This window comes from Chionomys nivalis, chromosome 11, assembly GCF_950005125.1.
Source record: "Chionomys nivalis chromosome 11, mChiNiv1.1, whole genome shotgun sequence".
NCBI lineage: Eukaryota > Metazoa > Chordata > Mammalia > Rodentia > Cricetidae > Chionomys > Chionomys nivalis.
The window spans coordinates 10,892,819-10,916,303 of record NC_080096.1 but is presented as its reverse complement, the minus strand read 5'-3'; the positions used below and the strand labels follow the sequence as shown (position 1 = coordinate 10,916,303).

The window sequence follows — 23,485 nt, the reverse complement described above, 5'->3', positions numbered from 1 at the left end:
GGAAAAGTTTCAGATCAGCGAGGTAGAGTGGTAAGTTCAATGTGGGGTTGGTTGTGGCGGTGCACACTTTTAACCCCAGTACTCGGGAGACTGAGGCAGATAGGGCTCAGAGTTTGAGGCCAGCCTAATCTACGCAGAGATTTTCAGGCCATCCAGGGCTACATGTTGAGATTCCGTGTCTTAAAAACAAAACAAAACCCAAATTCAGTGGAGGATCTGGGAAAGCAATGGAGATTTGGGTGGCTGGGACCTGGTAAAGAGGTGTAGTGAGAAGATGGGACCTTGGGAAGTTTTTCATTTGTTTGAATTAAAAAAAAAACTTTAAAATTACATTTATTTATTTCCATGTGCATACACATACATGCCAAGGTGTACATGTGGAGGCCAGAGGACCACTTGGTGGAGTTGGTTCTCTCCTTCTGCCACATGGGGCCATGGAGCCTAGCTGGTTTACACCCCTGATCCTCCTGCCTCTACCTCCCCAGTGCTGCCATGATAGGCCGGTGCCCTAGGGATGGTTTCTGGAGCAGTCCCTCATGGGAACGGGTCATTTGAGGCCTCCTCATTTCTCAGCAGGCTTTCTCTGTAGGGCTCTGCCATGGGTGGGGGTGTGTGGGGTCTTGGCAGGCTAAGGCTGCGGTCCCCAACAGCTGAGGCTCAGTTGCAGTTTGAATGGAAGCTGGTCTCTTTCTGTCTTCTTCCCCCAACCGAGTCTGTCCCCCTAGCACATTGGTCTCAACCTGTGGGGTTGCGACCCCTCTGGGGGTCAAATAACCCTTTTGCAGGGGTCGCATATCAGATACCCTGCATATCATGTATTTACATTACGATTCTTAATAGTAGCAGAATTATCATACATACATCACAGTTAAAGGGTGGCAGCCTTAGGAAGGTTGAGAACCACTGCTCTAGCAAGTTAGGGAATCCCTAGTGCAAGGGGTAAAGAGGGCAAGAGCTCACCGAAAAGTGCCAAGAAACCCTGAATTGTTGAACAATTCTGGAAATAAGGCTTTATTCTTCAAGGGAAGAACTGACAACTTTTTCCATCCAGGAGGCTGCGAGTGGTTGTGTTAATACCTGGTCATCTTTTTTTTTTTTTTCAAGACAGGGTTTCTCTGTGGTTTTGGAGCCTGTCCTGGAACTAGCTCTGTAGACCAGGCTGGTCTCGAACTCACAGAGATCCGCCTGCCTCTGCCTCCCGAGTGCTGGGATTAAAGGCGTGCGCCACCACGCCCGGCTACCTGGTCATCTTTGATAGTCTATAAAGTCATCTAGGACTGAGAGGGGCAGTGGGCCACCTGATGCTGCAGTTCCATGCGTAGCCACATGGGGGCAGAAGAACGCAGACAAATCGAAACTTCTCCCACTCTGCTTAGGTTGTCTGACCACAAGTCTGCAAAGACGAGTCTACCTACATGTTTGGCAATGGGGACCCGGATGCCATGGGCGCCAAACGGGCAGCTGCTGGTGCCACCACTGCAGCCACTCCCCCCACTCCAGGGACACTGAGCATGGTGGGTATCTGTACTATGGGGACTCACTGATTATGAACCTCTCTCTGGAGGATTTTGTTAGTTTCTTTAGATAGGGTCTTGCAGTGTAGCCCAGGCCAACTCAGGCTCAAGAAGGCTGGGTTGAGAGGCATGAACCACATCTGGTCCTGGTCATCATTTGGCGTCAGGTGACACGCACGGGCCGTGGGCTAGCTCCAATTGGTCTGTGTGCCTGGCCACCTTAGGTCTCCCTATTCTTTATATCTATTTAAAGACTTATTTATTTTATGTATATGAGTGTTTTATCTGTATATACGCCTTACGGCAGTAGAGGGCATTAGATCTCACTAGAGATGGTTGTGAGTCACCATGTAGTTGCTGGGAATTGAACCTGGATCTTCTGGAAGAGTGGCCAATGCTCTTAACTCTCTCCAATCCACCCCCCATTCTTATCTTTAAAAGGGGTTTAAAAGACAGTGCCCTTCAGTGAGCTTCTTTCAGGATGAAATGAGTTTAATATACGTTGTGCTTGGACTGGTAGTGCTTCAAAGGCACTAAGGGCCCAACCTCACAATCAGGAATGTCCTCCCCAGGCTCCTGACGTGACTGCCCAAATCCAGTGACCTTTATCCTTGTCCCATCCCCTGCCCTCTTCAGTGAGCCATCAAAAACCACACACACATAAGAATATAGACTTTTATCTCATTTTAGTTAAAAAAAATAATCGTACCACTGAATGAAGAAGTAGCTGTTTTCTTTTTTGGGGGATGCTGGGGGAGAGGTGGTGAGAGGGAGGGCAAAAAAATAAAATGCAAAAGCCAAAAGCAAAGGGAATTTATATCCATCTGTATAAACATATCCACTAAGGCAGACACAAGCCAGGGCCATAGCTGCTGGGCTGGGCTGGGCTTGGTCCCTCTGGTTCTCATGGGTGCTAAGGCAGAAAAAATAAAACCTTTGCGAGTCCCACAGGGGCAAGTGGGGACTCCTGGAGCTGTGGTAAAATAAAGAGTCATCGACTTCCAAAAGCGGTGGCACACTGAAAGCTGCAGAAACGCGGCCGCTACGGCCGTTCACTTAGACTGGGTGACGTCACGGTTTCACCAACACGGCAACAGACACACATACACACACACACACACACGTGAGCAAGCACGTGGGAGCTACGGAGGAACGGCACGCGCTTCACTATGGCCTGCCTGGCGATGGGTGGGCTTGGGGAACCCCCATGCGTTCTAGGGGTGGGCGTGACAGGTGGGCGTTGTCACTGGTGACAAACGCAGGGAGGGATATGTGTGAAAGGGGTGCCAGCCCTGTGCCCTGGTCCCAGTACACCAACACGTCAGGCACTCCGAGGCAGAGTGCTGAGGTCCCTAGGAAGGCCAATCCCTCGGCACCCCACCCCAGCCCCTTGGGACCCTCAGCTTGTTCTCGGGGTAGGGTGTCAGAAGCAGACATAGCTGTCCCTCCCCACAGAGCCCTGTCATTCATGTCCCCAGGACACGCCTCGCAGAGTGCAGCCTGTGAGGTAGATTCGGTGGCCTTCACCCTGCCTGGGCCCCATTTTTTATTAGCCTACAGTGTTAGGGCCTGGGTCTCTTCATCAAAATAGGAGTCCCTCCACTTCTAGCCCCATTCATATCAGCCTAGAGTGCTAGGACCTGGGTCTGGTCTCTTCACCAAAACAGGAGTCCTTCCACGTCCAGCAGAGAAGGGCCTGAAAGGAAGAGCCCTGGGGAGAGGACTGACTCTCTCTGCTGGTCCTTATTTAGGAAGGGGCCATCAAGGCCCAGGGCGGGCGGCCTATAGTTAAGGGTGGGTGGGTGGAGAAAGTAGCTGGTAGACAAGGCAGGGGCATGGTGAATGGGCTGGAACCGGGCTAGAGCAGGCAGCAGGGTGGCCAGACAGAGGATGCTGGTGTCTGGTGTCACAGCCTCAGGGACAGCGGGAGGGAGCAGGGACTGGCCCAATCACCGGGGAGACTCCTCAATGAGATCCGTGCACGTACAGTTTAGATTTTAGTGGTGGTCCTGGTACACACAGACCAGGACTCAGGCCTGTCTCCCACAGGTCTCCTGTACCCATCCGTGCCCCCAGACTGCACACTGGGCTGGGTCTCAGCCTCGGCCCTGGCTACTTGAAGGTGGACTGCAGTTCCTTGAAGGCCGCTTTCCGCTGTTTCACCTCCTCAGCCTGCTTCTTCCTTTCCTCTTGCTCGGCTTTGATCTCCTCCTCAAAGCGGCTGGACACATTGATGGCCTGGACCTGGGAGTGAGGGTGACAGGTCAGGGTCGCGGTCTCCACAGCACCCCTGGGAGCTGCTCACCTTCTGTCCCAGGCTCCCTGACAGTGGCCCTCGTGAGCCACAGTTCCCCCTCTCTCCACACAGAACCCAGCACACAGTAACTGACCCCAGGGACTCGTGGGGGAAGAGTAAAATAACGCACTGATAGGGTATAACTGGTAAAATCCTCGCCTAGCATGCATGACGGCCTGGGTTTGAGCTGTACTTCAAGAAAACCGGGGCGTGGTGCTGAACACCTGTGATCCTAGCACAGGCGAGACAGAAGCAGGAGGGTCAGAGTTCAAGGCCAGCCTGGGTTGTGTGAGACCCTGTCCCTCAGAGACGGAGAAAGAATGAGAGACAGAGAGAGACAGAGACACAGAATAGTCATTGGCAGAGCAGTGCCGGGCTCTGCAGGCAGGAGTGGTGCACTTGATGTCCTGTCCTAAGGTGAGCATATAGGTCTGCTGATGGACCCTGACATCTCTATCAAAGGTTGGAAGAGAGGGGAGGCAGGGCAGCCTTGGGAAGCAGAGGTCTTAGTTTGGAAAAGAGGACTAAGGAAAGGTGGGGGGCCTGGGTGGGCAGGACTCAGGAGTCATTGGACCAAATGTGTTCCCCCATCTATGCATGTGCTGTACATACAGATGTGTGAGGTCTGAGGACCCCCCGCCCCACGCCTGGCTTCCTCCAGGGTAGGGCTGACAGGGCAGGGTGTCTAGGGAGCAATGCTGGCTGTCTCCCTCTTTAAGAGCCCCTAGCCCTGCACACCCCAAAAAGAGTTGGCTCAACTGGGACAGGGAGGGACTGAGCCAGTCCCCAGTCTAAGCCGTGCCATTACATAGCTGGACCACGCACAGTCCCTGGCTCCTCACCTTCGCCTCGAAGAAGTTCTTGGCACCCTTCACGCCCTCTGTGGAGACATCGATCTCCGAGAGGCGGGCCAGGACATGCAAGCCACTGTCTTCCTGCAACTCCCCTGCTGCTGCCTTGCGGAAGATCAGAAGGAACTGTGGAGGGGAGACACGGGGTCAGCAAGGTGGAACAAAGTCCAGGGCTACACCCAAGCCTGGGCTCAGATCTCTGTAGAAAGGCAGAGCTATGTGCTCACCAGCAGGGCTGGGAGCCAGAGCTGGGTTTCAGTCCCTATCAGTCCCTATCTTCCTGGTGGACCTTGCCAGGACCTTGGGCTAAGGACCACACCCAGCTCCCACCCACAGCTTCAGCCTGCCTCTCCTGTTTGTCATCCATGGTTCCCCGGCATAAATCTGCACTGTATTCCATTCCCAAAGTCGGGTGGGGGGGCTCACTCCCATTCTGCGGTTTGGAAGATGGTTCGTAGGTGGCAAAAAGCTTAAGTGACGGATGGGAATGGATGCTCTGACCCCAACCCATTCCCATGGCTACTCTGATGATCTTCTCAGGCCTCTTGTCACCTCCGGCACCCCAAGAAGCCCGTGACACCTCCTCTCTCCCTGACCTCCTGCCAGCTGTAAGGGCCAGGGCTCCCTGAGCACCCGCCTCCCCAAACATGCAACCCCATGCTGTTTAGGACCAAGAATTACAGCCGTCACGCTTTGACCTTCATCCCTCCTGCCAGTTCCTAAATGGGCCCACAGCTTCTACCTCAGAGAATGTGACGCTACCTCAATTGGTAGCAGGCACCACTCCCTTTCCTCTGAGCCAAGCATGCGTCCAGGTGTCTCCCTTTCTAAATCAGACTACGCAGCCTTTCCTACAACTCAACTGGGCAGATAGAAGTCATCCAAAATAGCTGGTTGTGGTAGCTTACATCTATAATCCCGGCACTTGGGAGGCGGAGGCAGGAGGACACCTGCCAAGAATGCCTCGCAAGCCTCACATAGCTATCAGGTATCCACAGTCTGTTGGTCAATGACAGTGCCATTCCATAGCAAAGGCCACCCAGTGCTCAGGTGTGGCAGGCTGGGGAGCAGTCTGCGGTGGACGAACTCACCTCCCGGAAGCTGAGTTTGCTGTCAAAGTCCTCATCCACCTCGTTGATCATGCTCTTCAGGCCCAGGTGAGTCTGGGGGGCCCCCAGTTTCTCCATCATGAGTTTCAGTTCCATCAGGTCGATGAAGCCATCCCTGCCGGCATCATACCTGTGGACACAGAGAGGCTTAAGGGTACCCGGATGTGCCTCACGTCTGACCATGTAGGGAGGCCACAAGCCTGGGATACAGGAAGTGGTCAGTGTCTTCCTATCAGAGCTGGAAGGGACCTCACCACATGCTGAGGCAGCATCCTGTATTTGAAACAATGCTGATTCTCACACGAACCCGAGGCTTGAGGGAGGAAGCCACCGCCTCCCGTCCTGAGTGTGGGGTGAGCAGGAAGAGCTTCGACCATGCCCGTGGATCCAGCTATCTGGTCCAGGCACCTCTACAGGCACTTGAGGGGTGTCTCAGGTTCACCCTGGCAGGATCTGTGGCTCCAGTTAAGTGGTAGGCCCTTGTGAGCTGGGGCTGAGATGCTCTTTGCTCTGGGGGCTGCCCTGTGCACTGTTGGATGGTCACAGAAGGAGCCCTCCTGGGCCACAGCAGCCAAATGTCCTGCCAACACTGCCAACTGTCTCCTGTCTGTGTGTGTGTGAGGTGGACAGGGCAAAATAATGCCCAGTGGTCAGAGGATGGCATGGAAGGTGGTCTCTTATTTTTTTTAAACACAGTCTCACTATGCATCCCCGGTTGTCCTGAAAGTCACTATGTAGCCCAGGCTGCCCTTGTTGTAGCAAGCCCCTGCCTCCCACATGTTGGGACTACAGGCAGGCGTGCACCGTCATGCCCCACTATTTACTGTTTTGTGGTGCATGTTCTGCTCTGCCACTAAGCCACGTCCCTTCACATGGGACCAGTGACTCCTTTCACACAGCACCCTGCACACGGGGATCTGAGGGATCTGACTTCCTGTTCTGGCTCATGCTAGGTTCCCGGGGAGAATGAGAAGCACCTAATAGGTGCTCAGACTGCTGAATTAAGCGACTCAGGAAGGAATCCAGAGCCAAGAGTCTCAGTGGCCTTCGTGGAGTCCCGTGCCAGGAGGGAGGCGAGGCAAGGCCATGGTCACAGAGGGGCAGCGGCCTTGGGTGTGTCCAGGAACAGGCTGTTCTGGGAGCCTGCAGGGAGTGGCGGGGGGGGGTTGCTGGGCAGCCTGGCACAGAACCAGTTGATAACGAGGCTTGTCCCTGCCTTTCCCTTCTTTCCTCTGCCACCAACAGCCTGGTGGAGACTGGGATGGGTGAGAACAGGGTCTAAGTGCCCCTTCCCTATGGCCACACTCCCTTGTGTTGTGAGTGACCAGAGGTGGCCTCCAGCTCATTCCCTAGCTGGTAAGGTGCTGCCCACACCTGAAGCAATGGCTTTGCTTGTAGGTCCATCGGGTCTTCCTGTCAGGGTGACTGTCTCCTGGGACAGGGTGGCACGCGGGGCTTTTCTGGTACCCGAGGCCTTCAGCAGGACAGAGGACAACAGTTACAGACACCGAGCGCCTTTCCTGCTTATCTATAGGATCCCCTTTACCCCTCGCCAGTTACATACAGCCACGCCCGACTTGAGACATCTAACGGCCCCCAGGAATTGAAAACTGTCTTCTGGGTGGGAGCTTTATTGCTTACTTTAACACTTTTCATAACCAGAGGCTCAGAGAAGCTAATTGACCTGGCCAAGGTCACACAGCAGTAAAGGAGCTGGGCTGGTATCCCAGGCCTGTTAGGCTGATGCACTTATCAATCTGTCTGTCTGTGCCCAGCCTCCTCCTGTGTCCCGCGGCCACGTGCAGAACAGTGTTTGCCGGGAACGCCAAGACGAGCATCCATATGAGGGGTATAAATAGTTCATGCCTGAATGAGTCAGTAATGAAGCACAGAGAACACGGGACCATGGATTCCCTACAGAGTGAGAGGGCTGGGCAGGGGACAGGCAGGCGAGATGGCCCTGAGGGCGGAGGGACTGCCGCGGAGGGGGGGTAAGTGTGAGAGAGGATGTGGTGGGGTGGCAGTGAGGCAGGCAAGGGTGTCATGGCCTCCATCCACAGCAGGAAGGGCCGCAAGGTGACTGGGTACTCTTTCTGTCATGTGGGATGTCTGCAGGTGGTTGAGGGCTGGGTACCTGCTGCGTGCCTTTGACAAGAGGGGTGCCCGATGAGGGGCTTGACTTTCCCAGGGCAAGACATAAGGGTGCCTCTCCTCTGTGCCCCTTGGTACTACAAAGCCCCCTAGTGAAGGGCACATCATAGTTCTGATGTCAGACGGCCTGGGCTCCCCCTCAGCACAACGCAGAATGTGTGTCCTTTGAGGGACATCTGGTACCATCCGGACCCATTCTTGGAGTCATGGGTGCTACTAAACAAACACCCAAGAAGATGCCTACAGCATCCAGCATCCTAAGAAGAAATGGTCCGACCGTGTCTTAGCCTCTTTCCCGAGGCTGTGCTAAAACAGTCTGGCACAAAGTAGCTGGGAGGGAAAGGGGTCTTTTTGCTCTCAATTCCAGGTTACAGCCACGATGGCTGGGGAAGTCAAGGCAGGGGCTTGAAGCTACTGGTCCCATGGTACCCAGCAGGGCAGAGTGGATGAACGCATCGCATGCTGGCACGCTCGCTGCTACTCAGCTCACTTTCCCTACTTGCCCTAGTTAGTGCTAATTGTCAACTTGACACTGCCTGGCGTCATCTGAGAAGGGAATCTCAATGAAGGGTTTGCCCAGATCAGATTGGCCTGCAGGTCTATCTGGAGAGGATTGCCTTGGTGGCTAATTGAGGGCCCAGCCCATGTGGGCGGCGCCATTCCCTGGCCTGTGGTCCTGGGCTGTATTGGGAAGCTAGCTGAGCAGGGACCAGAGGAAGCGGCATTCTTCCATGGTTCCTGCTTCAAGTTCCTACTTGAGGTCTGTCCTGCCGTTTCCCAATGATGGTCTATGATATTAAAGTGTAAGCCAAATAAATCCTCTTCTCCCCAAATTGCTTTTGGCCCAATTGCTTTATACAGGAAGGAAATGATGCTGTTATGCAAATAAAACCCCAAACCAAGTTTGTTCTTCCCACATCATTAGCATAATACAGTCCCCTACAGACACGCCCATATTCTAAATTGTGGCAAGCTGACAAATTGAAATTACCCGTCAGGGGTCCTAAATGTCACTGGACCGTAGTGGAGAAACCCAGATATCATGGTGCCTCTTGGTTAGTGGGAGACCTGCCTGGGCTCACAGATGCCAAGCCCACAGCAAAGAGTCCATTCAAGGGTAGCTACCTCTGCATGGTAGCTATCACCATGAGATTTTGTTATCTTGCCAAGGAACCACCACGTGCCAGGCACTTAATTTTCATATGCTTAGCAATCATAGCAGGTCAGGACGGGGAGCAAGACCACTGAGGAGGGAACTAGCTTGGGATTCAGACCCCAGCTTGGGAGGCACATGACCCTTGTTTTTCTGGGTCCCCAGCTGGACCTACATTCAAGGGTCTATGTTTCTTTCAAAGCCAGAACAACTCAGTCTAAAAGAAGCACACACCATATCTAAACTTGGATGTCAAGTCGGGCTGTGGATTCCCTGGTTTCTGGCAGCTTCAGACTGGGCCAGGCCAGGCCCCAAACCGCAGTCTACATCAATCAAAAGGTCAATCAATTACTAGGGCTGGGCTCCAACCCAGGCAGATTCCAGTCCCTGGGGGACAATGCAGGAGCTGGCAACAATTTCAGAAAAAAATACCAGTCCTCAGCCAGGTGACATAGAGCCAGAAGCCTGGTGCAAGGTGGTCCTGCAGGAGATGACCATTCCCCAAAGACCCTAAAAATGTACATCTGTGATGTGCCTGAGGTCCTGATGTGGCCTAAGGCTGGGCTGGCAGGGCTAACCTGACCCAAGACTTGACTGCATGCTCACATCAAATCCAAACCTCTGTTCTGCCTCTGCTGGTCGCCTGTCCCCACGACCCTCACCTTCACCATTCCTACCATACAGATTAAAGAACTCATTTTGGGATTGAGGCGAGGATTGGGAGATGGTTCAAGCTGACTCAGCACAGGGCCAGGCCCACAGCAGATACTTAATACATGCTAATTTGCAATAATAACCAAATGCTATCACCTGCCTTTAGGGATATGAAAGGGTAAAGGCTGATATAAAGTGGCCAGCACACAGTAGGTGCCTAAAACCTGTTAATGTCATCAAGATCACACACCAGATACTGCACTGAGCATCTCACTCCCTTACTATGAAAAGGGCAGCAACAATGGAATAATAAAAGCCACCCTGGAGCCCAAAGCATTGATGCTCGATCATAAAGACCAGGGTCTGGTTCACAGCACCCCGGTCAGGCAGCTCTTCACTTTAACTCCAGCTCCACAGGATCTGACTCCCTCTTTTGGCCTTCTGGGGTACTGCATCATAAAATGCACATAGATACATACATATCTAGGATCAGGCAAGGGGACACACACACACACACACACACACACACGCCAGAACACTAAATTTAAAAAGAAAACCAAAACCAAACCCTGGAGCTGAGTGTGAGCCCTTGCCTATAATCTCAGCATTTGGAAGATAGGGGAAAGGGGATTGCAGTGAGTTTGAGGTCACTTGGTTTACATAAGAGAGTTCAAAGCTAGCTAGGGCAGTCTTAAAAACAAAGAAAAAAAAAAAAGAACCTCTGCTTAGGGCTTGATGGTGCAGGGCTGGGAGGAGAGGCTTAGGTAGAAGTGACCAGGGTGGGAGGTGGGTGGGAGGTGTATCTGTCTGGATAATGACCAAGGGGCTTCCCAGAATTTCCCCTCTGTAACTTACTTGTCCCCTACTAGGCCTGACTTAGGGGTCTGGCTAAGCTGAAGGAGAAGGAGCCTCAAACTGCGCAGCTCCAAGTCTCCCTGCTTTCTGTCTGCAGGTAAGGGAGGTGATGGTGGTGACTGTCCCCAAGCGAGGCCGCTTACCCGAATGCCCTTCTGAGCAGGAATTGAAGCTCAGAGGATCCAGGAGATGAAAGGTTAGTCCTCAGGGCTCCTCCACATAGCCTGGTCCACCAGAGTGGGCAGTGATAAACCCAGAGTCACACAGCAGGTGGGGTTCTACTAGCTGAGCTCGTCCCATCTTCTGCCTCCTTCTTCCTCCGGGACCACTGGGGTGGGGAGAGTCTCATGTTTTTCAAGTATGTAGGTGAGGTGGGGGAGGTTGGGCCCAATGCTCCACTTGGGGTTGGCCCAGAAGGGTCAATGTCACCCAGCTTTGTCAACGAAACTCCCGGGCTTTGGAGCTCAGCACCTTTCCCCAGCAGCGGAGGGAGGTTGTGGGCCTGGCATCCGGCCCACATTCCTGCCTGCCTCCCCCTGCATAGTTCTCAACTAGGGGAGGACTCAGCAGCTGCTGCCCCGGATGCCAGCGACAAAAATCCCTCCTATCACCCTCCCTACAGCTGCCACCCAGGCAGACCCTGTCTTTCCGCCTAACTGTGGTCCTATAAAGAAGCTGGCTTCCTCCTAGCTTCAACTCTCCCCTCCCTAACTTCTGTTCATCCAGAGTCACCAAAGTGGGCAGCGCCTGGCTCCGATGACACGCAGTATGGATGCCTGGCCCAGTCCCCAGGCAGGCTCCTGTCACAAGGTTATCCGTCGTGGAGACTTTGATGAACACCTTACCATATGCTGGGTACTGGACCAAGCGTGCTGTGTCAGGCTCTCAGTACAGACATTCCATTTCAACAGACAAGGAGACTGAGACGTGGAAAGGAAGTGCACGGGCCAAGGTCGGTGGGGACAAGGGTACAGCGGGGTACAAATGCGATAAGAACCACGCTAGCTCCCGATGCTTCCACACCCACGTGGGAGAGCTCCAGAGCTGCAAAGGATAGTGCAGCGGAGGTCATCTCACCACGCCCCCTCCCCGGGTCAGGGCCAAATGCCCACGCACTTCTCCCGCTTGGTGTCTTGAATACCTCCGAGAGCAGGAGGCTCACTGTTCTCTTTGCCATTAGACTCATGGCATTGATTGCTCCCCCATCCCCATCCCTGCCTACTGGCTGAGATGCAAAGCCACTATCACAGCAAAGGGAAGGGGCACAGGGAACTACATTCTGTCCCTTCTGGCACCCAGCCCAGGCTTGTGCTGCTGGCTCCAAGGGGCCACAGGATAGACTGCGGAAGGGGTGCTGTTTATAGGTTCGGGATCCCCTGTCTATGTGCTACGTTATCATCATGAATATCTATTTTCAGGATTATTAAGGAATAAGTGTGATCACGAATAGAAAGGGGCAACCATAGACGCTTCAAACGTATTAATTCTATTCTAACCATTAGGTGGCTGTATTCTGGGGCCTCCCCCATCCTGTGTAGGAGGGGTCTCAGTGGTTCCTCAGCCTCTCTATCTTGAGAGATGGGAAGGTATCCTTGAGGGTAAGTGACAGCTTGCTAGCTCTTCTGGCCAGCCTGGGCCTGCTTGCTTGTCTCTGTGGGGAGTGCAGGTGGGTCCCAGGAAGGACTACTCAGCAGGGACAGCATGGCATGTCCCCACCCCCACTGACTGACTCATGGGAAAAGCCAGACAAGCATCACTTCTCCTTCCTCTCCTTAGGGTAGGACTTTGATCGCCTGACCCAAGTCAGGGGGATTTAGGGAGGGACCAGGCTGCCATGCTCCCAGTCCCCCAGCCCTAGGCTTCCCGAGAGCCTGAGGGTCCCATGAGAGCCCCCGAGCTGACAATTACTTGCTTGGAGGCTGTGGTGGCTCAGGGTTGTCTTAACCCCAAGTCTGACACCACCCACAGGCTGAGCCGAGGTGACAACGTGGGAGCCTCCTGTCTCTGCTCTACTTCCCACCCACCCTTAATCATCACTTATGGTAGTGATCATGGAGACCGTTACTTAATGTCTAAGATAATCTGGTGAGTGGGGTTACATACGCCTGACTCCATTCATCTTATTCCTGAACAGCTCAGACAGACAAAAGCACCTGCCACCCTACAGTCACCCGTAACGGATGTGGCAGGAGCCTGGTACTTTCTTCCATAGTGGTACTGGGATAAACCCCAGGGCTTCATGCATGCTAAGGTCTCACCAAGTTGCCCAGGCTGGTCTTGAACCCGCTTTGCAGCACAAGCTGGCCTTGGATGTTCTATCCTCCTGCCTCAGCCTCCTAAGCAGCTGGGATGACAGGCCTGTTCCGCCAGGCTGGGGAGGCCCTTGCGCACAGGGAGACTTGTGGAGATGCATATTCTGAATTGACCACGTTAGGGCACAATGCTGAAGGTCTATGGATCCCGTGAGAAGGAAACAGGGTCTGGAGTCAGAGCCAGGATGAAGCCTCTGCCTCTCACTAGCTATGGGACCTTAATCTTCTGAGACTCAGTCTCCCTACCTGTGAAGTGGGTGGTGGGAATCTTTCAGGATGTTAGGAAAGTACTAAGAAGGGAGCCGGCAGGGCTGCAGAGATGACTGAGTGGTTAAGAGCACTTGCTCCTGTAGAGGACCTGGGTTCTATTCCCAGCACCCATATGGCAGCTACAACTGTCTATAACTCCAGTTCCAGGGGATCCAGTGCCCTGCACAGACCTCCATGCAGACAAAACACCCGTATACATAAAACAATAATAATAACAACTAATAGAAGAAGAAGAGAGCTAGTGTCCTGGTACCCAATGGGTCAGTAGTGGCCCCATTCATCAGCCAAGTGAGAACTTCCTGCTCGGTACTGTCAGCCCAGTCCCAGTTCCTCACACCTGCCTGGTTCCACAGCCTCTCTTCTAGTAAAGCAGAAGTCCATTAGGAAGGCTGCCGGGCAGCCAGAAGGAAGTTAGTGGCTCCAGGGTGTGGGGACTGTCCTTGTGAGGCTGCAAAGCAACTAACACCTCAGCCGGGCTGGCCTTGCAGAACCAGCCACTGACCTGCCTCTGGCAGCACTGAGGACCCTGGAGCCTGGACTCTTCCAGCTGAAGCCGAGCCTGGACCTCAGGCGACAAAGAGTGTGAAGGAGAGAGAAGAGGGCAGATAGGAAGTCCCCAGAAGGGATGGGGGGAGGGGAGGTGACTCAGATGCAGAGGGGAAGTGGGAGGAAAGAAGGGGCCCTCTGTTGGGAATCCTCCCTCCCTGGGGCTTGAGGCACCCCAACCTCCACCAAGCTATGCTCTGACTTCTGCAAGATCGACACCCACCCCCACCCCCCCTAGCCTCCTGGATCTAGTCACACAACTCGCACGCAGGACTTGGTCAAGTGACTCAGCCTTTGAGGCTTGAGGTTGAAATTGACCCCTAAAGTACAGGTGAATTCCCTGGGCACTCTCTCTAATAAGGTCAGGGCCCTGGGACAGCTTAAGCTTGACAGCACCCACAGGAGGCGCAGTCTTTTCAGAGGGTAAAAATACAAAAGCCTCCCATGACTGGCCCTCCGCCAGACTCCCATGAGGTTCTCTGAGACCCTTGGCTGGAATTTGCATATGCAAAATCTTAGGAAGCTAGATGTTGGGTGACAGGCAGCACCCCTGTCTTCTAAGACCACTCATGACCTTAAAAGTCCCCAGACCGTGTCTGTGCTGTTTCTGGTTTCACACGCTCAACTCTTAGACTTGGCCAGCTAGGTCCTCCAGGCCCAGGAGAAACCGAGGCTCAGAGGCCCTGTACCCTGCCCAGAGCAGCCCAGCTGGGTGACAAGGGGCTGTGTCCCAGTTTTGTGCCACTCCGAGGGCTGCTGTTTGCTCTTCCCTTTTCTTCTGCCACCTGCCTTCCACGTAATTAAGTGATAATGGATTCATTTCTCTATTTTTGTTATTTATCAAAGCAATATGTAGCTGTCAATCAGAGCGTCTGTTGGGCAAGAGGAAAGAGGTTCATGGGCTGGCTCTCTGTCTTTCTGGCCCAAAGCAAAGGACGGCTGCCAGCCTAACGGCCTGGTAGCTCTGCTGGGGGGAAGCGGAGGCAGCCAGAGGCTCATTTCGAGCTACCTCAGTGTCAGCGCTGATGACCGCCACCAGGGCCAGGGCATATGCTGGACCTGGGATTGTGATACCAGTAACTTAGTAAGTATCGATTCTGTGCCAGGTACTCGGCTGAGACTTGGCTGAGACTTGAAAGCGGCCCAGAAAGGGTTAAATAAGGTGCTCAAGGTTCTCATGTGGTTAGGTCCACTGGCCACCTAGGCCTGCAGGCCATCAACCAGGAAGGGAAGAGAGGGAAGGGCAAGTGGCCGCAGGAGCTTGTGATGAAAAGCTCAGGCCAGAAGAAAAGGGAAGCTATCCTGCCTGTCGCAAGGGGTCCTGAGATGAAGTGGGCCGGAAGGAGGCCAGGCAGAGGGACAGGGCCAGTGCGGGCCAGGCAGGACAAGGAACTAGGGCATCTTCCTCAGATTCCACAGCAGATTCACAGTTACATGGCTGCCTGAAAGGCAAGCAGGCGTCAGCTTACTGAGAGAGCCCTCCAGAGCTCTCTCGAGGCTGCTGTCAGCGCAAGGGTAGCCATCCCCGAAATTTTGTGGGTCTGTCCCACATCTTTTTTTTTTTTTTTTTGCCTTGGAAGCTTCTAGAAACAACTCTGAATGAGTGGCCAGAGAGAGGGGAGGAGAAGGGTGGCAAGGGGACAGAGAGAGAAGAGAGAGAGAGAGAGAGAGAGAGAGAGAGAGAGAGAGAGAGAGAGGATGGATATTGCCTGAGGCTATTGGGGTGGGGGTGCACAGGCTCTAAGATGCACAGCCTGTGTGCTTGGCAGCAGGCAAAACTCAACCCGTGTCATCTCTAGGTCCTACCTTCCGGAAAACCTATAATCCCGAGCAGGCCATTTCTTTTTTCTAGGTCTCAGTTTTCCTGTCTGTTGGAGTCAGCTGGCAGTGTGGCGGAGGGCAGAGCCTGCTGCTCTTTCCTCCCGTTCTCCCTCCACCACTGACTGTCCTAGGGGCATCTGTTCGTCCACACTGAATAGATGGACCAGGAGATTGCACAGAAGTTCTGGTGAGCATCAAGGCTCAAGACCCTGACGGAATAAGGCTGGAACATAAGAGTATACCACCTATTCCCCCTTGCACTTGGGTAGACTGAGGTCCAGGGACGATACCTCCTAGCTGTGGCTGCCAAAGAAAAGCCATCTTCACTTTCCGGGGACACCGACTTCCTCTCCTCCCTGCCCCCCTGCTCTCCACAGAGCCCTGGCTGCGATCCTGGGACCTGCTGGGCCCCAGGAGGCAGCAGCGACTCACACAGTGGAAGCAGAACAAGCACTCTGTGCTTGGAGAGGCCTTCTGTGGTGGTTCCCAGCCGGGATTCGGCTGGCCTGGGCTCAATGGGCACAGTAAGGCCTTGTTTCCCTGAATACAACATTAGCAGCTTTGTACCCCAGCCAGGGGGACTTTGGCGAGTGGCACTTCCTTCCCCTGAGGTCCAGTTGTCTGGTCCCTTCCTGCCCTGCCACCCCTCCCAACACCCCAGCGAGCAGCTAGTGCCAAGAGGCAGCTCTGAGGAGTCCACAGAAGTTCTTCTCCATCAAACTCGTTCCCCCAAAACAGCCTGTGGAAATTGAGGGCTCTTTGCAAGCACACAGCTTCCAGACCATTCTCCCTACTGGCTCTCCACCAAAGTTATTTCTCCCAAGCTTGTTCTTTAGGGGTGTCTGGGTTCCCCCAAAACATTGCTATGGTTTGGAAGGTAAGAATACTACAGAAACACAAGAGGAGAGTGATTAAGGAATAAGGTAAAATGGGCTGCTGGCGGCCACACGGGGGAAAGTCAGATACACACAGAGAAAGGGGTGTTGGGGTATATTTCGAGACACTGACGCAGGTATCTGTCTGTGATAGAAAACTCTGAAGGGCAGACCATGGCTTTTGGAGCTGCAGGTCTGAGTTCGAATCCTGATCCTACCATTTTGGAACTGTGAAGTCCTGGCAAGTAATAAATAGTCTGTGGCTGGACTCCATCTCTGCAAGGGTGACGCAACCATCCTGGGTCACGGGGTTGGTGGGAGGCAGGCATGAGCTCCTTCTCAACCCTATTGCTTCGGGAATCTACCATACACGTGAATGCCCTCTGGACTGCCCCACAGGGCAGCTCTACCTGGAAGTCACAGCTGGCCTCGGGTTCAAAAGCAAGGAGTGTGAATTCAGTGGGCTCTGAAGCAGGGGTGTCCTCTAGCCCTTTAACCTCCATGGAGAGGTCTGGGGTGGCACTCAGGGCTGGGAACCTAACCCTCTTCCCACGTGAGGGCTGGCTGTGGGTGTGGAGGAGAAGTGGGAAGAACCTCTCTGAACCCTGGCTGTAGGGAACGCCCCCTTCCTGGCTTCCTGGTTGGTGTCTGGGCACTGTCCACTGGGTGGGGCTGCCAATCCTTTACCTGCCCACGGTTGTCGGCTCTAGGGCTCCCTGCAGACGCCACCCAGAGCTCAGCTGCGCTGGTTTTTGCCCCATCTGGCATGCACTCCAGTCTAGTACCTATAGGACTGACCGTTCCCTTTCCAGGAACCTAGGTGATGTGACAGGAAGCAGGGATGGCCGGGATATGGAGGAGCACTGGCACCATCCCTACCCCCATGGGTACTGTCTCTCTCCCCCACCACATTGCTTGATTTTGTGGGATGTGGAATGGCTGAGCCCACAGGTCTAGAGGGCATCCTTCTAGCCTGGTAAGGGTACAGCTTGGAATCATAGGAACTGGAAGGTAGGGGTGGGAGTCCCTAGGCAGGGCACAGAGCAAGGGGCCCCCTTTTTTGCCCAGAGAGAGGATGGGTGCCAGGGATTGTATGGGAAGTGGGGGACTATTGCTGGGGAGAGGGCAGCCTTCTGGAAGAAAGCGGGGGTCATCACTGCATGGCCGATGAGTGAGGGGTACGGGGAGAAGAGACGTGCACCCACAGTGTATGGCGGGGGTCTAAGGTCTGAGGGGACTCTGCCCTGAAGGGATGATAGGGGAGGTACATGTTTGTAGATGGGGGCGGGGGACAGGGACAGAGGAGCCCTTTCCTAGCAAGCCTACCTGAGTGTTAAGGAAATGGGGGTCAACAGGGTGGGTGGGAGGGAAGGGTTTTTCACCACAGTAAGTAAACAGAATAATTGGTGTGTGTGTGTGGGGGGGAGTGAGTCCCAACCCAGAACTAGAGCTACCAGAGCTAAGCAAAAGAAAGCAAGGGACCCTAGTAAAAGGCATATGCCTGGCGCGAGTGCAGAGAACGGGACGGCCCTCCTTGAGAGGCACTGGGGCGCCTGTACCGCTTTGGGGATAGGGAGTCCAAGTGGAAGAGCCAGGGAAGACACCGGCCCTTTCTCGGTGTGTGTGGGTGTCGGGTGGTAGGTTCAGTAACATTAACAGTGAGAGGGGAGTCGGCACCCTATGTGGTAGTGGGGACTCGCTAGGGACCTGTGATTATCTGGAAGGGACCTGTGATTATCTGGAAGGAACCTCGGGTGTCCCCAACCCATGTGGGGTATCCTGAGGGCAGCATCACCAGGAGGGGGTCATTGCCAAGGCCAGGAAATGGGGGGAGGTCCCCAGACCCACTTGAGCGCTGGGGTGGCGGGTCTGGGAGCCTCGTGGCCCTCCGGAAAGGGCGGCAGAGTTCTCCACCCTGGTGAGTCAGGGTCCAGAGGGAACCTGGCTGGGGATGCTGGGGTTCCGGCCCGAGGCCGGGTCTAGGATGGCGGGGAACCGGGCGCGAGGGCACTCACTGCTTGAACATCTTCTCCATGTCTTTGATCTGCTTCCTGGAGAACTCCTTGAACTCGGTGTAGGGGTTGAAGACGCGGCGGCTGGGCGACTGCGGCTCGCCGATGCCCTGGTTGAGGTCCGCGCGCCGCAGCAGCTTGGCGCTCAGCTCGTCGTCCGCGCTGCCCAGCGCCTGGGCAGTCTCGTCGGGAGCCCCGGCCGCCGCCGCCGCCCCATTGAGCCCCGGCTGCTCGGTCGCTTCGCCGCCTTCGCCCTCCATCTGAAGCCTCCGGCTCAGCTTGCTGGCTAGCTCGTCCGTGGCCATGGTGGCCCACGCGCAGCTGCCTCGGCCGGGCCCCTGTTCTGCACCGCACAGCCGGCCGCGCTCTTCCTCTTCCTGACACTCCCCGCCGACAGGCGCCGCCCCGAAGGTGGGACTTAGGGGACCGCCCGCCCCCGGGCCGGCTCCTGCCGCCCGCGCTGCGCGCCCAGTCTTTCTTGGTCCCCGGGGAGGGAGTCAAGTGCATCCTGCGCCCCAGCTCTTCATCATCGCCCCCCTCCCCGCCGTGAAAAACCATCAGTATCCCTCTGGTGACTTCTGGGAGACCGCTGAGTCCCCGGGAGACCTCTGAAAGGAACCTGGTTTGGTGGTGGGGAGGGAAAAAGGGTCCGTTTGGTGGATGTGTGTTCTAGGACTAGAGAGGAGCGCTCCCCGCAACCCCTTCTCTGGAATCCCCACCATTTGTGTCTCTTGACACCCTGTCGGTTGCCATGGAGACACTGGTAGTGAAACCCTGGGTGTTCTTGATAAGGTTGCGGGAATCTGAAGAAGGTGGACCCTGGCGCTGGAGTCCAGTTGAGACTGTCCCCAGAGTCAGAATGGCTGGCATCTTCCAAGGGTGGAGCAGTTACTACTGTGAGGGAGAGGGCACCCTACCCAAGTCCTCAAAGGCCCCCAAAGAACTGGGAAAGGGGCTCGTCCTGTTCCGCAATGATTCAGCACATAGCTGCTTGATCTGGGTGATGCCTGGGCCTCCACCTTAGAGGGATTTCAGAGAGATCTTGATGTAGCCTCCTTGATGGGGATCACGGAGGAGAGACCTCCTCCCCAAAGGCTCAGGAATGGGCGCTGGAAAGGGGGAGTTCAGAGAAGATTTGGCTCTGTCATCTAGTGGGTCACTTCAAAACCCCCAATCTGGGTTGGAGAGAAGGCTCAGTTGTTGAGAGTGTTTTTTGCTCTTTCAGAGAACCGAAGATTGGATCCTAGCACCCATAAAGGGATTTGGGGGTAAGAGATGGCAAGTCACAAAGGCCTGGAACTCCAGGTTCAGGGGATTCAAGACCCTCTCCTGGCCTCTTTATGCACCTGCATACCTGTGCACGGGCCCCCTACCCCCCACATACACATAATTAAAAATAAAGTATATCTTTGAGTAGGGCATGGTGGTGCAGCCTTTAGACCCAGTACTCAGGAGGCAGAGGCTGGGCAATCTCTGTGAGGTCAAAATCAGCCTGGTCTACATTAGGAGTTCTAGGCCAGCCAGGGCTGTATAGCAAGACCTGTCTCAACAAACAAACGAATGAATGAAACCCCAAAGCTGCGGTGCTCCATTGCCAGCTGCAGGGGCACTAGCTATAATGCTGATCCTCAGGCCCCACCTAGCCTGACACCTGGGCCCTTTGGCACCAGGGTCCAAAAAGTTGCTTTTTGGGGGCACCTGGGGAAAGCCTTATTCTCTGTAGTCAAGAGTCTCTGGCACAGATGGGGTGTCTGTTCTCTGAGATGTTAGGACAATGCTGGAGACCCAGATACTGCCCACTCCCCACAGGCAAGGTGCAGAGAAAACACGAGGAGGGCAGGCTAAAAAGGCAATGCCATGGAGATAGAGGACACCCCAGAAGGTGACTGCTGCAGGCGGCCACAGGATGACTTGCAGAGGAAGACACTCAATCAATATTTGTGGATGCGTTCAAAGCATTGTAGAATGAAAAGGTATTTGAAAGAATAAAATGGATGCCTGAAGAAATCTATAGTTTAGAAAATGCAAAATTTTGATTCACTGTGAGGTTGTTAAGTCTAATAAAGATGCTAAGTTTAAGAGATTTTTTTTTCCAAGACAGGGTTTCTCTGTAGCTTTGGAGCCTGTCCTGTAACTAGACCAGACTGGCCTCGGACTCACAAAGATCCGCGTGCCATTTTGTTTCCTTAAAAACCAAGATAGTAGCCGGGCGGTGGTGGTGCACGCCTTTAATCCCAGCACTCGGGAGGCAGAGGCAGGCGGATCTCTGTGAGTTCGAGACCAGCCTGGTCTACAAGAACTAGTTCCAGGACAGGCTCCAAAACCACAGAGAAACCCTGTCTCGAAAAACCAAAAAAAAAAAAAAACAACAACAACAAAAAAAACCAAGATAATTACCTGTTGATAGTGTTGTGTTTTGATCTATTTGCTTGTGAAAGGGCCGAAGGGAAGGAACAGAGTTTACTGATTTCACGGGAACAAAGAATGGAGGTGGGAGGGGCAAAGATTTGAATATTTAAATTGCATCTTCACAGGCCTAGGTGTGTCCTTGCAAAGTGGGTAGGTGAACTTCAAAGCTCTGGTAAGCCTGTTTACCTAAACCTATGACTTTATTTTCAGTAGATTTCACGTAGCCCAGGCTAGCCTCGACCTCACTGTGTAACTGAGGATGACGCGTTTCTGATCTTTTGGCTTCCTAAATATGCTGGGAGTTTAAGATGTGTGCCCTCGGACCCTGTTTATATAATACCTGAGACTGAACCCAGGGCTTTGAGTCTGCTGGGCATCGCTTTACCATGTGATCCATGTGCTCAGCCCCATCTTTTGCTCTGTTTTGTTTTTGAGAAAGAGTTGCACTTTGCAGTCCAAGGACTGGAACTTGTTATGTGGTCTAGGCAGACCTCAAACTGGAGATGCTCCTGCTGCGGCTTCTCAGGTGCTGCCATCACAGCTGTCTACTATGCTCCCAGCACATCTCCTAGCTCTGTGGGACGAGGCCGTGTCTTAATTAGGGGCAGTTTTGCCTCTGTTTGACTGCACTGTGGTGAGATCATGGAAAGGGGCTGCTGCCTTGAAAAGCATGCGTATAAGATCACTCTGGGGTTCGAGCTGGAAATCTTTGAAGATACACTTGTACATTAAACTTTAGTTCACATCCCACTGTGCTTGCATAGGTAAAATCCTCAGGAAGGAGGCTGGGCACCCTTATTAATACTTCGTGTGTGTGTGTGTGTGTGTGTGTAGCTGAACTTGTGGAGATCAGAGGACAATTCTTAAGTGTTATTTCTTTCCTTTCATGGTGGTACTAGGGATAGCACTCAGTTAAGTACCTTTACCTGCTGAACTATCCCAAGGGGTGTTTGTATTTTTAGTTGAAAGTCTCACTCTGGATAGTTCAGGCTGGCCTGTAACTCCCAGAAGTCCTCTGGTTTAAGCCCCTTGAGTACTGAGATTACCCAGCGTGGAAAGCCCTATAAACAACTCTTGGGTTGTGTGTGTGTGCGTGTATGCACATGTGTATGCATGTGAAGGACACAGCCAACTTTGACTGTGTTTCTCAGGCACTCTTCACCTTGTATTTTGAGGCAGGGTTTCTCACTGACTTAGAAACTGCAGAGTAATCTCTTTACAAAGGGTGTTGGGCATCGAACTCAGGTCCTTACACTTACATGACAAATACTTCACTGTCTGACCTGTCTCCCAGTTCTGAGTGACCTTCCTGCCTGAACCAGAGGCACAAGTAGGAGGCTACATTCTTCTTTCTTCTTGGGGTCACTGGATTCCAGGGAAGCATCCCCTCCCCCTTTAGAAACTAAAGCAATAGCGAGGAGAGAAAGCGAAGGTGACTGATGGGCTCGGACTGGAGACGGAACTTCCAGGAAACACCAGCTGACTCTTAGAGGAAGTCCCCTCACAATGGCCGCGACTTCTTCGAGGTGAGCATGGATTCTGGCAGCAGGAAAGATCTATTCTGGTGGCACATTCCAGCATCTGGTCATGAAGAAAGAATGATCTTCAGGAACAATCACCCCCTCAGGAAGGATTTCTCCAGAGGCTGGGGCGAGTGAGAGCCAATTCTGACGCTCTTGCAAGTGGGAGCGAGGCAGACTTAGTCATCGTTGACATGTCTCTCTTCTGCCTCCCACATTTGCTTGTATAACTGTCTTCTGGGGAGCGGTGAAGCCATGTTAAGAAAAACAACAGCAGTTTGACAAAGAGAAGGGATGGGCTCAGTGGGTAGGAACAGTGCAGGCTCGAAGACCTGAGTTCGAATCCCAAACATCCACACTTTAAAAAAAAAGAGCTCCCGGGAATCAGACATCAAGATAGAGTGGGACACTCAATATCACATATGTGAGTGCATGGGTGCACGCGCGCGCGCACACACACACACAAAAACATATACACCCGGGCATGCCTGTGTACCCAGAAAAGACAGAAGACAGGAACAAGAAAGGGTTGGGAGGAGCTCTAGGTTGACCAGAGAGGGTATGACCACTGGGTACATTCCAGAGTCTGACAGAGCTGGGTGGTCCCTTCAGCCCGGAGATACTGGAGAATCAAGAGAGGGATTAGTGAGGCCTGCAGAGATAAGAGTGGATCAGAGTAAGCAGTGTGCAGTTTGCCAAAGGCTCAGGAATGCTAGTGTCCTAATTCATCACCATAAACATCCAGTCACCAGGAAGCCCCTGACAGACCAGGGGTGCTTAGAAGTCAAGGGATACCATCAATTCTTACCCTGGCAATGGGTGACAGCAGGGTGAGGGTCACAGTCCCTGCAGTCTCCTGCAGCATCTTGAGGCCATTCAATGGGCTCAGTGAAGGTAGCAGCTGGCGTCAGCTAGGGAGATAAGGCCCCTTATGTGGAGAAAAGGGAGGTCGTAGCGGGAACTATTTGAAGTCTTTAGAAGACAGCGCATGTACACAGTTTTCCTTTGGAGTTATCTTGGAGATTCTGAATTGACTTGGGAAACTAGGTGGCATTCAGAATACTTGCATATGGGCTGGGGGTGTAGCTCAGTGGTAGAATACTTGCCTAGCATGCATGGGTCCCCGTGTTTTATCCT

At 53.6% G+C, this 23,485-nt stretch overlaps 1 protein-coding gene across 1 annotated transcript; it reads right to left on the bottom strand.

Annotated features, from left to right (window-relative positions):
- Nucleotides 1–2,183: 2,183 nt before the first annotated feature.
- On the bottom strand, nucleotides 2,184–18,797 carry Efhd2 (EF-hand domain family member D2). Its single transcript, XM_057784872.1, has 4 exons — nucleotides 18,423–18,797; nucleotides 5,753–5,900; nucleotides 4,653–4,787; nucleotides 2,184–3,758 (listed from the first exon to the last, which is right to left on the bottom strand). Exons 1-4 carry the CDS (start codon nucleotides 18,722–18,724, stop codon nucleotides 3,627–3,629), a joined length of 717 nt encoding a protein of 238 aa, XP_057640855.1. The 5' UTR covers nucleotides 18,725–18,797; the 3' UTR covers nucleotides 2,184–3,626.
- Between the last annotated feature and the right edge of the window lie 4,688 nt (nucleotides 18,798–23,485).

Bases quoted from the DNA above. Each gene is read 5' to 3' on its own strand.
- Efhd2 (XM_057784872.1), bottom strand. From the start codon at position 18,724: ATGGCCACGGACGAGCTAGCCAGCAAGCTGAGCCGGAGGCTTCAGATG. The intron at 5,901-18,422 runs GTGAGTGCCCTC...CTGTGTCCACAG, and splicing joins ATGGAGAAGATGTTCAAGCA to GTATGATGCCGGCAGGGATG. The intron at 4,788-5,752 runs GTGAGTTCGTCC...TCCCCTCCACAG, and splicing joins GCAAACTCAGCTTCCGGGAG to TTCCTTCTGATCTTCCGCAA.